At 37.1% G+C, this 19,187-nt stretch overlaps 1 protein-coding gene across 1 annotated transcript in view; it reads right to left on the bottom strand.

Annotated features, from left to right (window-relative positions):
• Nucleotides 1–19,187, bottom strand: part of LOC126188249 (pyrroline-5-carboxylate reductase 3) — a 166,243-nt gene that overhangs the window by 90,815 nt on the left and 56,241 nt on the right. Inside the window, exon 2 of the mRNA XM_049929810.1 lies at nt 16,862–16,932. Coding sequence (XP_049785767.1) covers nt 16,862–16,932 — 71 coding nt within the window. The remainder of the gene's footprint in view (nt 1–16,861; nt 16,933–19,187) is intronic.

Here is a 19,187-nt window from a genome sequence, read left to right as displayed (position 1 = left end):
GTTTCAAGACTTTTTTGACTGATGGAGTCTACCTGAATTATTGGTATTGATACTGGCTTGCTGCTGATTCTGCACACATGATCACTGTCTCTGGCAACTGAAGCCATTTGACTTCAGTTGCCTTGTCTATTTTCAGCAAAGGCCTTCTTCGCCAAAAGCTAACTTTCTGACAGTCTTTTTTCTGTGCTTATCTGCGACTCCCTTCTGCACTATACAGTGAGTAGCAACTACCCTTTTCATAATATTGTTACATTCCATCCTGGATTTTCCATTGTTCAAATCCTATTCTAGTTATATTATTTTTTGCTGCTGTTGGTACGACCATTTATTCATCTGACTGAAAATCCTTACCTTTGTCTTTCACTTTACTGGAAAAAAAAAACCACTAGAATGAGCCTTTTCATTTCCCATTTCAGATTTCATACCTTTCTTACCGCTATCACACCTCTGACTTTCCACACTCCATTTACTATCATTTATTATTCAATCTTTTCTCATAGTCACCTCCCTCTTGATAATCCCCTCATGGAGATCAGAATAGGAGCTAATATGTAATCTTTCACCTGTGAAGATAATCATCATCATCACATTTCCAATTACTTGCTGTACATCCTGTAGATACATGTCTTTAACGCAGTAGTTTTTGTTATCTTCTGCATCCTCATACCGCTGATTATTGTTAATTCTTTCACCTTTCAGGGGCAGTTCTCCACATAAAGTGCATGAGGCCCCCCCCCCCCCCCCACACCAAAACACTGTCTCCTATTCTTCCTTCTTTGACATGGCTGTCAGCAGAATCAGGGTGACTCCTAATATTGAAAGTCACTGGGCAACATTGCTGATGGGACCAGGGCATTCTGATTACCAGTCAAAGATGCTAGTCCTAGACCTCCAACAATAAAAATAAATAACTGAATGACTGACTTTCCCATAGGTGGAAGCAATTGAAAGAACAGCATTCCCCATCATTTCTATCCTCATATATCCTTTGTTCAGAGTCACCGTGCTAAGCACAATACTGATAATGTTGAGGACAGTCTTCTATTTTACACTATGGAAATTATGACATTATCAAAATTGTGAGAGTTTGTTACCATTACAGGTCCTATATTTCTTATATTTCATGATACGTTCTCCTCAAATTTTTGGAGGAATGCTTTTAAAATGCTATATTTCTCTAAACTGCACTTTCATTGATGCTATATAGAGAGACGTCCTACATAGTTATGTACACAAATCATTATTGTTATTATTATTATTATTATTATTATTATTATTATTATTATTATTATTATCTTCTTTCCTTTCTCAGACCTTAGGTCTGGTCAAAAATGGAAAGTGACGCGGACCTTTACCAAGCGTGACTTCCTTTTAACTGTACGGTATATGTTATATTGCATTTAGGAACTTTTGGGTGATTGAACATGTATCAATAATTACGGATTTCTGTAGTTGTATATATAAGTTTGGATGTAGCTGTATTGCGTTGGTGTGCTGGTGGATATTGTGTGGTATGACTCCTGTAGTTTATAGTATAATTGGTACAATGTCAACTTTATCCTGATGCCACATGTCCTTGACTTCCTCAGCCAGTTGGATATATTTTTCAATTTTATCTCCTGTTTTCTTTTGTATATCTGTTGTATTGGGTATGTATATTTTGATTAGTTGTGTTAATTTCATCTTTTTATTGGTGAGTATGATGTCAGGTTTGTTATGTGGTGTTGTTTTATCTGTTATAATGGTTCTGTTCCAGTATAATTTGTATTCATCATTCTCCATACTTGTATGTGGGAACATGTTGTTTTATTAGTTTATGTTTTATGGCAAGTTGTTGATGTATTATTTTTGCTACATTGTCATGTCTTCTGGGGTATTCTGTATTTGCTAGTATTGTACATCCGCTTGTAATGTGATCTACTGTTTCTATTTGGCGTTTGCAAAGTCTGCATTTATCTGTTGTGGTATTGGGATCTTTAATAATATGCTTGCTGTAATATCTGGTGTTTATTGTTTGATCCTGTATTGCAATCATGAATCCTTCCGTCTCACTGTATATATTGCCTTTTCTTAGCCATGTGTTGGATGCGTCTTGATCGATGTGTGGCTGTGTTAGATGATACGGGTGCTTGCCATGTAGTGTTTTCTTTTTCCAATTTACTTTCTTCGTATCTGTTGATGTTATGTGATCTAGAGGGTTGTAGAAGTGGTTATGAAATTGCAGTGGTGTAACCGATGTATTTATATGAGTGATTGCTTTGTGTATTTTGCTAGTTTCTGCTCGTTCTAGAAAGAACTTTCTTAAATTGTCTACCTGTCCATAATGTAGGTTTTTTTATGTTGGTAAATCCCCTTCCTCCTTCCTTTCTGATTAATGTGAATCTTTCTGTTGCTGAATGTATGTGATGTATTCTATATTTGTGGCATTGTGATCGTGTAAGTGTATTGAGTGCTTCTAGGTCTATGTTACTCCATTTCACTACTCCAAATGAGTAGGTCAATATTGGTATAACATAAGTATTTATAGCTTTTGTCTTGTTTCTTGCTGTCAATTCTGTTTTCAGTATTTTTGTTAGTCTTTGTCTATATTTTTCTTTTAGTTCTTCTTTAATATTTGTATTATCTATTCCTATTTTTTGTCTGTATCCTAGATATTTATAGGCATCTGTTTTTTCCATCACTTCTATGGAGTCGCTGTGGTTATCCAATATGTAATCTTCTTGTTTAGTGTGTTTTCCCTTGACTATGCTATTTTTCTTACATTTGTCTGTTCCAAAAGCCATATTTATATCATTGCTGAATACTTCTGTTATCTTTAGTAATTGGTTGAGTTGTTGATTTGTTGCTGCCAGTAGTTTTAGATCATCCATGTATAGCAAATGTGTGATTTTGTGTTGGTATGTTCCAGTAATATTGTATCCATAATTCGTATTATTTAGCATGTTGGATAGTGGGTTCAGAGCAAGGCAGAACCAGAAAGGACTTAATGAGTCTCCTTGTTATATTCCACGCTTAATCTGTATTGGCTGTGATGTGATATTATTTGAATTTGTTTGGATATTAAGTGTGGTTTCCCAATTTTTCATTACTATGTTTAGGAACTGTATCAATTTAGGATCTACTTTGTATATTTCCAATATCTGTAGTAACCACGAGTGGGGTACACTATCAAAAGCTTTTTGGTAATCAATGTATGCGTAGTGTAGCGACCTTCGTTTAGTTTTAGCTTGATATGTCACCTCTGTATCTATTATCAGTTGCTCTTTACATTTTCATGCTCCTTTGCAACAGCCTTTTTGTTCTTCATTTATAATTTTGTTCTGTGTTGTATGTGTTATTAACTTCTGTGTAATGACTGAAGTTAATATTTTGTAGATTGTTGGTAGGCATGTTATGGGGTGATATTTAGCTGGGTTTGCTGTGTCTGCTTGATCTTTAGGTTTCAGATAAGTTATTCCATGTGTAAGTGTATAAGGGAATGCGTATGGGTCTGCAATGTAACTGTTAAATAATTTAGTTAGATGTGAATGTGTTGAGGTGAACTTCTTTAGCCAGAAATTTGGTATTTGATATTTCCAGGGGCTTTCCAATTGTGAGTAGAATTAATTGCTTAGGTGACTTCATTTTGCAAAATTATCACTTCAGGCATCCACGGTATCATCTTGTATGTGTCTGTTTCTGCTTGTATCCACCGTGCATGCCTGTTATATTGTACCGGGTTTGACCATATGTTGCTCCAGAAGTGTTTATGCTTGGTGGATTGTCTATTTTAATGTGTGTGTTATCTATTATCTGGTAAAATTTCTTTTGGTTTGAGTTGAATGTTTGGTTTTGTTTCCTTCTGCTTTCACTTTTTTTGCATCTTCTAAGTCGTTTGGCCAATGCTTGTAATTTCTGCTTCTTTTCATCTAATTGCTCTATCGCTTCTTGTTGTGAGATTTTACCTAACCTTTTTTGTTTTTTTCTGACATTTCATTTCTTATAAATTGTGTTAGCTGTCCGATGTCTTTTCTCAGTTTTTCTATTCTGATCCGTAGCCTGTGTTGCCATGCTGCTTTTGTGGGTTTCTTCTGTGTGTTGGTTGGTTCTGATCTCTGCCTAGTGTGTATATTTAGTGTAGTGAGTGCTCCTATATAAACCAGTAGTTGTAACTCTTCCATAGTTGTGTTTTCATTTATTTTGTTGTGTATGATTGTGTTGATAGTTTTTATTGTTGTTTCGACTTGTGGGTTATTTGGTGGTCTATGCAAGAATGGTCTAATGTCTATATTTGTGTCTTTGTATTCTATATATGTCAGCTGAAATTTCTCTTCTATATCTAACATGTGTGTCACTTCGTGTTCTATTTTTGCTTTTTCTGGTGGCTGTCTTAAGATTTCGTTTTCCCCTGATTGTTTAATTGATGCGTGTTGGTCTCTCTGGGATGTTTGAGTTCATTACTGTATTTTCTTCTTCTTCTATTTGCACATTATTTTGTTCCAGTATTTGTTGTACTTGTTGTTTGATGTTTTCTAATTCTGACTGGGGTATCCTGTTATTTTTGATTATTACACGGATCTGATCAGCTAGTCGTTGTTCTGTTAAAAATTTTAATTCTGGGTATCTGGTAATAAATGTTGTGTATACTAGTGATCTGTATCCAGTTGTGTTGGTTAATAGGTTTGTTGCTTGGTAATAACAGAACATGAGGTGTCGATTAACTTCATCTGACCATCTCATCCTCTGTCTGTGTTTTCCTTCTAGGGTGGTTGCAGGAAGCATATCCTGCAAAACACCTCTATTTGGATTTAAATCATTTTCCAGTTTGCTAGCAGTGTCGTTACCATTGTGGGCGGGCATAGGGTTCAAGCGTCGTCCCCGACCATGACGGCGCTTGTCCAAGGCTTCTTTAGTTCTGTCCTGAACCAAGTAATCACACTAAAAGGGGGGTTAGCCCTATTAGTGGTTTGTTCTTTTCGTTGCCTTTTACAACTGGCAGAACATACCGGAGGCCTATTCTTTTCCCGGGCATCCACGGGAATTATTATTATTATTATTATTATTATTATTATTATTATTATTATTCTTCTTTCTTTTCTCAGACGTTATGCCTGGTCAAAAATAAAAGTGACGCGGACCTTTATCAAGCATGACTTCCTTCTAACTGTATGGTATATGTTACATTGCATTTAGGAACTTTCAGGTTATTGAACATGTATCAATAATTACGGATTTCTGTAGTTGTATATATACATTTGAATGTAGCTGTATCGCGATGATGTACTGGTGGATATTGTGCGGTATGACTCCTGTAGTTGATAGTATAATCGGTATAATGTCAACTTTATCCTGATGCCACATATCATTGACTTCCTCAGCCAGTTGGATGTATTTTTCAATTTTTTCTCCTGTTTTCTTCTGTATATTTGTTGTATTGGTTATGGATATTTCGATTAGTTGTGTTAATTTCTTCTTTTTATTGGTGAGTATGATGTCAGGTTTGTTGCGTGGTGTTGTTTTATCTGTTGTAATGGTTCTGTTCCAGTATAATTTGTATCCATCATTCTCCAGTACATTTTGTGGTGCATACTTGTATGTGGGAACGTGTTGTTTTATTAGTTTATGTTTTATGGCAAGATGTTGATGTATTATTTTTGCTCCATGTCATGTCTTCTGGAGTATTCTGTATTTGCTAGTATTGTACATCCGCTGGTGATGTGATCTACTGTTTCTATTTGGCGTTTGCAAAGTCTGCATTTATCTGTTGTGGTATTGGGATCTTTAATAATATGCTTGCTGTAATATCTGGTGTTTATTGTTTGATCCTGTATTGCAATTATGAATCCTTCCATCTCACTGTATATATTGCCTTTTCTTAGCCATGGGTTGGATGCGTCTTGATTGATGTGTGGCTGTGTTAGATGATACGGGTGCTTGCCATGTAGTGTTTTCTTTTTCCAATTTACTTTCTTCGTATCTGTTGATGTTATGTGATCTAAAGGGTTGTAGAAGTGGTTATGAAATTGCAGTGGTGTAACCGATGTATTTATATGAGTGATTGCTTTGTGTATTTTGCTAGTTTCTGCTCGTTCTAGAAAGAATTTTCTTAAATTGTCTACCTGTCCATAATGTAGGTTTTTTTATGTTGGTAAATCCCCTTCCTCCTTCCTTTCTGCTTAATGTGAATCTTTCTGTTGCTGAATGTATGTGATGTATTCTATATTTGTGACATTGTGATCGTGTAAGTGTATTGAGTGCTTCTAGGTCTGTGTTACTCCATTTCACTACTCCAAATGAGTAGGTCAATATTGGTATAGCATAAGTATTTATAGCTTTTGTCTTGTTTCTTACTGTCAATTCTGTTTTCAGTATTTTTGTTAGTCTTAGTCTATATTTTTCTTTTAGTTCTTCTTTAATATTTGTATTATCTATTCCTATTTTTTGTCTGTATCCTAGATATTTATAGGCATCTGTTTTTTCCATCGCTTCTATGGAGTTGCTGTGGTTATCCAATATGTAATCTTCTTGTTTAGTGTGTTTTCCCTTGACTATGCTATTTTTCTTACATTTGTCTGTTCCAAAAGCCATATTTATATCATTGCTGAATACTTCTGTTATCTTTAGTAATTGGTTGAGTTGTTGCTGCCAGTAGTTTTAGATCATCCATGTATAGCAAATATGTGATTTTGTGTGGGATGTTCCAGTAATATTGTATCCATAATTCGTATTATTTAGCATGTTGGATAGTGGGTTCAGAGCAAGGCAGAACCAGAAAGGACTTAATGAGTCTCCTTGGTATATTCCACGCTTAATCTGTATTGGCTGTGATGTGATATTATTTGAATTTGTTTGGATATTAAGTGTGGTTTTCCAGTTTTTCATTACTATGTTTAGGAACTGTATCAATTTAGGATCTACTTTGTATATTTCCAATATCTGTAGTAACCATGAGTGGGGTACACTATCAAAAGCTTTTTGGTAATCAATGTATGCATAGTGTAGCGACCTTTGTTTAGTTTCAGCTTGATATGTCACCTCTATATCTATTATCAGTTGCTCTTTACATCCTCGTGCTCCTTTGCAGCAGCCTTTTTGTTCTTCATTTATAATTTTGTTCTGTGTTGTATGTGCCATTAATTTCTGTGTAATGACTGAAGTTAATATTTTGTAGAGTGTTGGTAGGCATGTTGTGGGGCGATATTTAGCTGGGTTTGCTGTATCTGCTTGATCTTTAGGTTTCAGATAGGTTATTCCATGTGTAAGTGTATCAGGGAATGTGTATGGGTCTGGAATGTAACTGTTAAATAATTTATATCTAAAAAGAAAGATGAGACATACCAAACAAAAGTGCTGGCAGGTCGATAGACACACAAACACAAACATACACACAAAATTCAAGCTGTCGCAACAAACGGTTGCTTCATCAGGAAAGAGGGAAGGAGAGGGAAAGACGAAAGGATGTGGGTTTTAAGGAAGAGGGTAAGGAGTCATTCCAATCCCGGGAGTGGAAAGACTTACCTTAGGGGGAAAAAAGGACAGGTATACACGCGCGCGCGCACACACACACACACACACACACACACACACACACACACACACACATATCCATCCGTACATACACAGACACAAGCAGGTCTGCTTGTGTCTGTGTATGTGCGGATGGATATGTGTGTGTGTGCGAGTGTATACCTGTCCTTTTTTCCCCCTAAGGTAAGTCTTTCCGCTCCTGGGATTGGAATGACTCCTTACCCTCTCCCTTAAAACCCACATCCTTTCGTCTTTCCCTCGCCTTCCCTCTTTCCTGACGAAGCAATCGTTTGTTGTGAAAGCTTGAATTTTGTGTGTATGTTTGTGTGTCTATCGACCTGCCAGCGCTTTTGTTTGGTAAGTCTCATCATCTTTCTTTTTAGATATATTTTTTTCACGTGGAATGTTTCCCTCTATTATATTCATGTTAAATAATTTAGCTAGACGTGAATGTGCCAAGGTGAACCTCTTTAGCCAGAAATTTGCTATTTTATCATTTCCAGGGGCTTTACAATTGTGCGTAGAATTAATTGCTCAGGTGACTTCACGTTGCAAAATTATCACTTCAGGCATTTGTGGTATCATCTTGTATGAGTGTTTCTGCTTGTATCCACCGTGCATGTCTGTTATGTTGTACCGGGTTTGACCATATGTTGCTCCAGAAATGTTCCATGTCTGTTATGCTTGGTGGATTGTCTATTTTAATGTGTGTGTTATCTATTGTCTGGTAAAATTTCTTTTGGTTTTTGTTGAATGTTTGGTTTTGTTTCCTTCTATTTTCACTTTTTTTGTATCTTCTAAGTCGTTTGGCCAATGCTTGTAATTTCTGCTTCTTTTCATCTAATTGCTCTATTGCTTCTTGTTGTGAGATTTTACCTAACCTTTTTCGTTTTTTGTCTGATATTTCATTTCTTATAAATTGTGTTAGCTGTCCGATGTCTTTTCTCAGTTTTTCTATTCTGATCTGCAGCCTGTGTTGCCATGCTGGTTTTGTGGGTTTCTTCTGTGTGTTGGTTGGTTCTGAACTCTGCCTAGTGTGTATATTTAGTGTAGTGAGTGCTCCTACATAAACCAGTAGTTGTAACTCTTCCATAGTTGTTTAGATTAGATTAGATTAGATTTACTTTCATTCCAATTGATCCGTAGTGAGGAGGTCCTCCAGGATGTGGAACATGTCAGAAAAACAACAATACATGACAAATATTTACAACTAAAACAAATAAGCTAATGTACCATTCCACAGGTCCCAAGTGGAATGATCGTCATTTTTTAATGAACACTAAGAGTCATTTTACAAATACTAATGCACTGAATTTAAAATAAAAAAGTTTTTTATTTATTTATAAGGTAATAAACATGTAATACAACTACTGTAATACTTATTTGCAATAAACACATTACTGCACTGAAATGGTGCAGAAGTTATGTTGTACTTATAAACAAATCAGTTGGTTTTACTAAGAAATTCATCAATGGAGTAGAAGAAGTTGGCCACCAATAAATCCTTTAGCCTTCTCTTAAACTGAATTTCATTGGTTGTTAAGCTTTTATGGCAGCTGGCAAGTTATTGAAAATGTATGTTCCTGAATAATGCACACCCTTTTGTACAAGACTAAGTGACTTTAAATCCTTGTGAAGATTATTCTTATTTCTAGTATTGCTTCCATGAATTGAGCTGTTGGTTTGAAAAAGTGATATATTTTTAATGACAAATTTCATTAAGGAATAAATATATTGGGAAGCTGTAGTTAGTATCCCTAGTTCCCTAAACAGGCTTCTGCAGGATGTTCTTGAATTCACACCACATATAATTCTTACTGCACGTTTTTGTGCCCAGAAAACTTTAGCTTGGCTTGATGAATTACCCCAAAAAATAATCCCATATGACATTATGGAATGAAAGTAAGCATAGTATGCCAGCTTTTTCATTTTTGTATCTCCTATGTCTGACAAAGTTCACATTGCAAACAGAGATTTGTTAAGACGCTTCAGCAGTTCTGTGGTGTGCTCCTCCCAGTTGAATTTATTATCAAGCTGTAATCCCAAGAATTTAACACTGTCCACTTCTTCTATCTTCTTGTCATTGTATGTTAGACATATACTCTTGGGACACCCCTTACAAGTTCTGAACTGCATGTAGTGTGTTTTTTCAAAGTTTAGTGACAAAGAATTGGCTAGGAACCAGTGATTAATGTCCACAAATATTTTATTGTCTGATCTTTCTAAGACTACACTTGATTTGCTATTTATTGCAATGTTTGTATCATCGGCAAACAAAACAAACTTGGCATCTGGTAATGTTACTGATGAAAGGTCATTGATATACACAAGAAAAAGTAAGGGCCCCAAAATGGAACCTTGTGGGACCCCACATGTAATTAGTTCCCAGTTGGATGATGCCTGATAGCTTGATACATGTCTCTTTCCTAATAACACCCTTTGTTTCCTGCCAGAGATATAAGATTTGAACCATTTTGCAGCATTTCCTGTTACGCTATAATATTCTAGTTTACTTAAAAGGATATTGTGATTTACACAGTCAAATGCCTTTGACAGATCACAAAATATACCAGTTGCCTGCAATTTTTTGTCTAATAAATTAAGCACATTTTCACTGTAAGTGTAGATAGCCTTCTCAATATCAGAACCTTTTAGAAATCCAAACTGTGACTTTGACAGTATGTTATTTGAGATAAGATGGTTATAAAGACGACTGTACATTACTTTTTCGAAAATTTTTGAGAATGCTGGCAACAGTGAAACTGGACAGAAATTTGATGCTATTTCTTTATCTCCCTTCTTAAACAGTGGCTTAACTTCAGCATATTTGAGCCATTCAGGAAATATTCCACTGATAAACGACTGGTTACACAGATAGCTTAATATGTTACTTAGCTCAGAATCACATTCTTTAATTAACTTTGTTGATATTTCATCATACCCACTAGATGTTTTTGATTTTAAAGATTTTATGATGGACATTATTTCTGTTGGGGTAGTGAGGGTCAAATTCATATTATGGAAGTTACTTGAAATGTCTGGTCTAAGGTAATCCATAGCAGCATCTACCGAACCTGACAACCCCATCTTTTCAGTAACAGTTATAAAATGTTTGTTAAAAAGTTCTGCAACACTATACACATCTGTCACCAATGCATCATTTACTCTTAATGCTATTTGTTCCTCTTCATGTCTGGTTCTACCGGTCTCCTCCTTCACTATATCCCATATTGTTTTTATTTTGTTATCTGATATGACTATCTTTTCCTTGTAATATATTTGCTTTGACATCCGTATTACAGTCTTTAATATTTTGCAGTATTTCTTATAATGTGCTATAGCATCAACATTGGAAATGTTTCGGATTGACAGATACAGTTTTCTTTTTGTTTTACAAGATACCCCTATTCCTCGAGTAATCCATGGCTTCTTTGTAGACTTTGCTCTAACCTTGGTAAGTTTTGGGGGAAAGCAGTGTTCAAATAAGGTAAGCACTTTATTAGCAAAAATGTTATATTTTTCATTCATGCCATGAGCACTGTAAACATCAGTCCAGTGAATGTCTCTGAGCAGTGTCCTAAAATAATCAATTTTTGGCTTACTGATTACCCTCTTGAGCTCAGATTTAACAGATTTTATATTCTGTTCAGTATTAACATTTAACAGAAGGAACTGCATGTCATGGTCTGAGAGGCCATTGACTATTGGTTTTGTAATATAATTTTGTTCATTGGACTTTTCTATAAAGATATTATCAATGGCTGTTTGTGAGCAAGTGGCTATCCTAGTGGGGAACTTTACTGTGGGAATTAAGTTGAATGATAGTGTTACTAACTCAGATAAGTTCTTATTGGGAGAGTCTTTAAGGAAATCTACATTGAAATCACCAGCAACCACTATTTCTTTGTTTTTGGTTGTTAAATGGGCTAGTACAGCTTCAAGGTGGTTTACAAACAGATTAAAGTTACCTGCAGATGCTCGATATACACTTAATATTATGAAAGATTTTTTGTGAAAATCTAATTCTGTTGCACATGCTTCCATATGCTGTTCTAGGCAAAATTTATGAATGTCTATGGTCTTAAATTTATGACAGTTCCTGATGAATGTGGCAACTCCTCCTTTCTCCATTTCTGATCTACAAAAGTGAGATGCTAACCTAAACCCTGTAACACTTAAAAGTTCTATACCAGTGGTCACATGATGTTCAGAGAGACAGATTATGTCAGCTGGGTTTGAAGACTCTAATTCATCTATGCAGATAGTTAATTCATTAATTTTATTTCTCAGTCCTCGAATATTTTGATGCAATAAAGATAGCTGACATTTCACATTGACTGAGTTAAAATTGGGTGGAGTTAAAATATCTACTGACAGTTGAAAATTCTTAGCCAATGGCTGTTTATGCTGATATAATAAGGTGGAATAATGTTTCTTGATTTCTTTCTCAAACTGAAGGTTAGTCTCAGTTCTAACCTCTCTTAAAATTTGCTTTCTTTCTGTCCTCCCTACCCGAAAAAAAGGGTCTTTTCTGAATCCTATAACCACTGGTATTTTACCACTCATGACAGTGCCTCCCCCCTTTAACTTTCCTGCTATTTCCCCAGCCAATTTACCTTTCTCCTTCCTGTTGAGGTGAAGTCCATGCCTAGTATAATCCCACCTACTGAGAGAATCAACATGAACCACACCAATGTGTGACCCCGCACCCGACATGAGCAGCCGTTCCAGCTCCAAATTAACTCTCTTGACAGAAGAGTTCAAATGAGGTCGGTCATGGCGCCCAAGAACAATAACAAACTCAACACTAGTATGCTTTAATGCTGATGCAATCTTCGCCCAGTCACACTCTATACTGTACCCAGGATCTCTGTCAATACTGTTACCTGCCCCACCCAAAATAACCACGGTGTCTTCCTTAGTGAAATCTTTGCAAAGTGATCCTAAATCCTCTGTCACCTGCTCCAGACCAGCACTAGGTTTAAAAAAATTGGTGACCTGGTATTCTGATCCTAGTTCATCCTGCAAAAGTTGGCCAATACCCCTTCCATGGGAACTATCTAACAACAACACTTTCTCTCTCTTTACTGATTTCCCTACATTCTTACTTTTCAATTTGCTGCTGAAAGTTTGTTGTGCCCTGTCTACACCTGCAACTGCTTGAGGCTCACCAGCTTCTAACTGAAGCAACAGGTCAAATCTATTTTCCACATTCACCATAAAGCTGTCAGACAAAGTTCTAGGCCTGTTCCTCCTGTTGCCTGTTGCCACTTCCCACCTCTCTTTACCCTTCTCCCTCCGTAACCTGTCAAGATCTCCCGTGGCCTTGTCTAACTCAGCCTGAAGGGTGGCAATTTTCCCCTCCTGTTCTAGTATCTTCCTATCTCTACTACAAATCCTACAAAACCACTGATGAGTCTCATATACTTCCCCTATTCCCACACCACTACAGTCACCCACATGGAAAAAACTACAGCACCCATCACACCAAAGCCCCGACCTAACAATTCTACGGCAAGTCAAGCACTTTTCACTCATGATAAACGTAAGTCAGTTAAATTACACAAACACGAAAATATGGTTACACAAATTTGGCCTATACGCAACTGTGTGTAAACAAAAACAAAAGTGCAAAGTTTCTGAAACAACAAGTTAAACTTTACGCTACTTTCCAGAAATGCTAGTTAAATAATGAAGAGGTACGCTAAGTTAAATTGCTGGAGAGAGCAAGGAACAACTAAACGAAATTCTATAGATTTGCTGCAGCAGAACGTAAACACAAAATGCGACTGTACGGTCTTTTCGCGTTTTCTGATATATTACGTAAAGAAAAATGAAACCTTTAATGGTACATTTAAATGGCACACTAATACACTTATTTACCACGTAACCAGTACTAATCTATATGTTTTATAATCTAAAATAACTTATCTTTACGAGGACACCAAAACTCGCGCTAGTCGCAGGGCTGTATTTTCATTTATTTTGTTGTGTATGATTGTGTTGATAGTTGTTATTGTTGTTTCAACTTGTGGGTTATTTGGTGGTCTATGCGAGAATGGTCTAATGTCTGTATTTGTATCTTTGAATTCTATATATGTCAACTGAAATTTTTCTTCTATATCTAACATGTGTATCACTTCATGTTCTATTTGTGCTTTTTCTGGTGGCTGTCTTAAGATTTCGTTTTCCTCTGATTGTTTAATTGATGCATGTTGTTCTTTGTTTGTTTGCTCTGGGATGTTTGAGTCCATTACTGTATTTTCTTCTTCTTCTAATTGCACATTATTTTGTTCCAGTATTTGTTGTACTTGTTATTTGATGTTTTCTAATTCTGACTGGGGTATCCTGTTATTTTTTATTATTACACAGATCTGATCAGCTAGTCGTTGTTCTGTTAAAAATTTTAATTCTGGGTATCTGGTAATAAATGTTGTGTATACTTGTGATCTGTATCCAGTTGTGTTAGTTTCTAGGTTTGTTGCTTGGTAATAACAGAACATGAGGTGTCGATTAACTTTATCTGACCATCTCATCCTCTGTCTGTATTTTCCTTCTAGAGTGGTTGCAGGAAGCATATCCTGCAAAACACTTCTATTTGGATTTAAATCATTTTCCAGTTGGCTAGCAGTGTCGTTACCATTGTGGGCGGGCATATGGTTCAAGCGTCGTCCCCGACCATGACGGCGCTTGTCCGAGGCTTCTTTAGTTCTGTCCTGAACCAAGTAATCACACTAAAAGGGGGGTTAGCCCTATTAGTGGTTTGTTCTTTTCGTCGCCTTTTACGACTGGCAGAACATACCGGAGGCCTATTCTTTTCCCGGGCCCCCATGGGATTATTATTATTATTATTATTATTACTATATTGAGCTGATTCTGATTCTGAGACATTTTATACATTTTATTGTTGTAATTATTATTGCAATATTATTGTATGATCAGTAAAATTGTAGGGATTCATAGCAGGTTAAAGCAGTGGGTGACCACAAGTAATATTTTTGGTAGGTAGGGGAAGAGGCGAGAGGCAGTAGCTAACTGTAAACCTTCCCCTTCCAGAACCAAACTGGCTGTAAAGAATCAGTCAGTGATGTGACAGGCCTTCTGCATGAAGTTAACATCACCAAAGTCAGTCAGATACATGTAACTCTTATCATGGTTGCAGAAATTAGAAAGACAGCCAAAGAGATTAAAATAAAAACTTCATCCACAAGGATTCTTAGGTACTGTCATAAGTATATATTAGTGCAGCCCCATGTCACACAATTAACAAATCCCTACATCAAGGTACACTCCCACTGCAATTAAAATATGCATGTGTGAAACCACTTTTCAAGAAGGGTAATAAAACTGATGTAACAAACCACCATCCAATCTCTCTGGTAACACATTTTGCCAAAGTCCTAGTGGAAACAATGTTCAGGTAGCAGTCAGAATCCTGTGACCTCTTCAAGGGTTATGACTGTCAAACATGAAATTCTACCAAATGAAACAGAATTCAAAGAGTTGAGCAGAATAGAGTGGATATGGACTAAGTTTTACCCAACAGACAGGTGGCATATTACTGACAATAATAGAATTTCAGTTTCCTGTAAGTGGGGCACATTCAACTGTGGAGTGCCACAAGGCTTGGTGCTGGGGCTCCTGGTGTTCCTTATATTTTTAATGTCCCCCTCCCCCCCCCCCATTCTGTTCCATTGCAGTGAGCAAATTTACCCCCTTTGCAGATAATATTTGTCTCCTACTAAATACAACAGTTGGGAAAAATGTGAAAATCTCAGCTATTTGATGATATATTCAATTGGTTTAATTGTACTTAATTTCATGTGACACAGAAAGAAAAAGAGGATATAAATAAAAAACATAATGGACAAAAACTACAGCAAGTGAACTCTGGCAAATTCATGAGTGTGTACATTGATAGCAAACTAAATAGGTCGTGCCATATCCTAGATCTGGGACTTTTGTCTTCCACATAACTGCATCATATACACATAAGGATACTGTCAGTGAAGCTTACTTTAGATATTTGCATGCACTGCTATTTTACTGCATCATTTGGCCATCACTGGCCTTCTGGAGGTGAAATTCCAAAGTTATTCAAGACACAGTCATGGAATACACCATGCAGATTACTGAAAAGACGTCAAGGAAATGGGGAAAGACCTCTAAATGGAAGACAACAGCTTCCAACCAAGAACAAACAGTAGAAAAAAAATGCCCTCATCCTCAAGTCATGTGGGCTCCTCTCATTCTAGGGTCTAAGTGAGCTAAAACTCCTTTCCAACTGTCTGAAACCTATCCCTCTTTCCTCACTGATCAAAGAATTAACAGTTCTGAGTTCTAGAAATAAATTTTTTCTGCTTTTTGTGTCTATCAGAACTGCTGGAATTTAGCCTGCTGGAGGTAAGTTCTTGTCAGTTATACTGTTTTCTTGCATAATTACAGTTTCCTAGTTCGCATAAAAATGTGTCATCCTAAGTCATTATGTAGCTCATATGTGACATACAACTTGAATTTTTTTCTAGACCAGGAATTGAACTAAACTCCTATGTTTGTCTGAAGCAAATACTTTACACAGCTGGTTTGTGTGCTTCACTTGTTTTCATTTCTGCATGTTCCCAGTAGGTCTCATCATTCTCTTGAAGTAAGGTGTTTATCACAATGTCAGCAAGACTTCAAGAAATAAAGTCAATTTGTTTTTTGTAATTTCAGAGTAGAATGTGTTTAGAACATGCTACAGTAAGCCAGTATACCTTCCTCCATCAAATAAGTGGTAGTTTGTTTCATCACAGCAACACTGTGATATTTTTATTTCAGTGAACCACTGGGTATACTTTCATGTTCCAGTGTTCTCATAATTTTATAGGTATTTAACATGGAATTTTCTGAATATTGCACATATTTTAGTTATTTTCTAATATAAACATTATTCCTAAAACTTTGGTGAATCATATCAGTTTGTTTTAAAAAATTGGTACTTTAGTCTTCTTTTGCCCCAGAACAATGAATTGACCACCAACATAAACGAATCATAAAATCTACACTCAGGACTGAGAAGGATAAAATAACTAAAATATTCATCAATGTGAGTAAGTTGGCAGTGACTAGTTCAGCCTGTTATTATATATCATGACTCATTCCACAACTTTAAAGGTTCTTCTTCATAACTGGATTTGTGAAACCCAATGTGAATGAATTATCAAGGAAAAACATGATGCAGCATCAGTGCACCACTCATAAGTGTGAGAACAAGCTCAACAAAAGTTTATTCTTTTATTGTTGTATTTTATTTTTTATCAAGGAATTCAAATTATTTTGATCCAACCCTGTACATTAAAAAACAGTTAACAGTTACCTGGAATGACTCAATAGAAGAATTGTCTGATGGATCACAACTGGCAATAATGGCATCAGCTTTTGTGAGACCTGTAACAAGCCAAATACTTTAAGAACTTTATTCTATTTACTTCATCACAATAGTTAAAATCTACTTCGTGTATCAGTTCCTATTCATACATAGTTTATTTAAATTTACAAGCTGAGTCTAATAATAGATCTGGAGCTATAAAAGATGTATGATGCATGTAGCAATTTAAGAAATTACTTATGCATTGTGGGGACACAAGCTCTATGGACTTCTGTTCCCAAGAATATCACTGCAAGAACAATCCTCTGGGCCTTGGGCCATGTGTTCTGAGATGTCAAGTGTTTAAGTTGTATCTGTCCATATAATGTGTATAAATAAATATTGTGTAGATGAATTGGTAATGCTGACAGTCATTACACTTCATGAACATTGTGTTCATTATCCAAATACTACATTGGTGACTCTGATGTGATACGAACACACAACCTCCTGGTAACCCTGACTTTTTTGACAACTGCACCATGACATTTTCATGTGACATGTTGCTCCACCTCCATCCAAAGTGAGAATCCAACACCTTGCTGACCTGGATCCTACACACACTGATGGTCAGCCAGCTACAGTCAATGATAGCAAGTGTCGCAAGTATTTATCTAACGACTTTACACCACTACAAGATGGAAATTGCAATACTTCTGTGTTTAATACCTGCACAACAATGCAAACTTTGTCACATCACTGCACACATAAGGAATACGATATTAAACTTCCATCAACCACACCACCTTTAATGAACACTGAAAATAGTGCTACGAGTGCTTATGTGCACACTAACCTTGTTAGACTACATAACGAAGGGACAACGATGATCGATGGTCATTAACAATGGTGCTACCCTGCCACTCCCACCAGTCTTGAGTGCAATATTCCAACTGATGTACATTCCATTAGTACTAATGGTAATCACAAGTCTCCCTATTGGCCTTGTGACTCTCCCATTATTGAGATGTCACACATTGACAGGCTAATAACAGACACCAACAACAGTGACATAACAGACACATAACAATCAGTGACAACAAATAAACATGCAGGTCAGTGTATTTGGTGGTCTCATGGTCAGATAGTGATTTTGAATAGAATGGTATATTTCTGCAAACTGCTTTTGCTCTCACACATCACACGGGTGATGTCACAGCAGCTGCACCGCATACCACGGTGTACGACGAGTGTGACATCACGGCCCCACTGGCCACACCACTCACCACACCCCACATTGCACTGAGATATGCTGATGCCCACTGTGTGCTGGTACAGATGCATGACACACTGTTTTACCATGACCACACATCAGCAGTTGCTAGGATGCCACAACAGACTCATCAACAGCACTATGACCACAAGATGGATATCAGAATTACAACCTGACTGCTACACCACCTGAAATGACAATGAAGTGTGTCAAGTTAGAGCCAGACATCACTGCCATTCATACAGTGAACCCCATACCACATGGGCTGGTGATCTACCATGAATTTATCCAGCTGACAAAGTTCACGACGTGCCACCGATCCTACGTGCACAACACACAGACCTACCACACCACGATGGCTTCCAAATGATTGTGACTTCACCCCACTTACTGTGACATGTGTTATGATCGAGGGGTGCAATCCCGTTAACATGGACTTACTTGCTACACCACCCTCACCGCGCACTACACTTTGTTACACCAATGCCACCACAGCAACCATGATAGCAGTGATGTGACTAACAGAACAGTCTGCACAGTGAACACATGGACAAACACCACCAGAAAACTGTGATATCCAATAGAAACTATATTTCTCTGCAGTCTGCCTATGCCTCTATACATCACATGGGTGATGGTACAGAAATATCAGCTGTGCCGCGACACTCGGCACTCCACGGGTATGACGTCACCGCCCAGCCGGCTGTGCCACACGCTGGACCACAGCTCCAGCTGGAATATCACACCACACCATGCCAACAGGTACAACAGACAGTGGCCATACCTCATCAGGCCACCACACTCGGTCCGAACAATGCCATGCAACTACCGAATGGTGACAACTCAGTGGGAACCACCTACTGTCTATCAAACTCCACCTGCTGCCCATTCACACAGACTCACCAGAAATGTAGTTTGATTTATGTGAATGTATGATGAGGGCAGCAGGGATCAGGGATGACCAGAGCAAGCTGTTAATACTTCTCAACCTTCTCAGTGAACAAGTGGATCTCGTCAGCGGTCTACTACTAAATACTCCGACTACACTTAAGTATGAGACGC

This window comes from Schistocerca cancellata, chromosome 5 (genome assembly GCF_023864275.1).
Source record: "Schistocerca cancellata isolate TAMUIC-IGC-003103 chromosome 5, iqSchCanc2.1, whole genome shotgun sequence".
NCBI lineage: Eukaryota > Metazoa > Arthropoda > Insecta > Orthoptera > Acrididae > Schistocerca > Schistocerca cancellata.
This window is presented reverse-complemented; position numbering and strand designations above follow the sequence as displayed.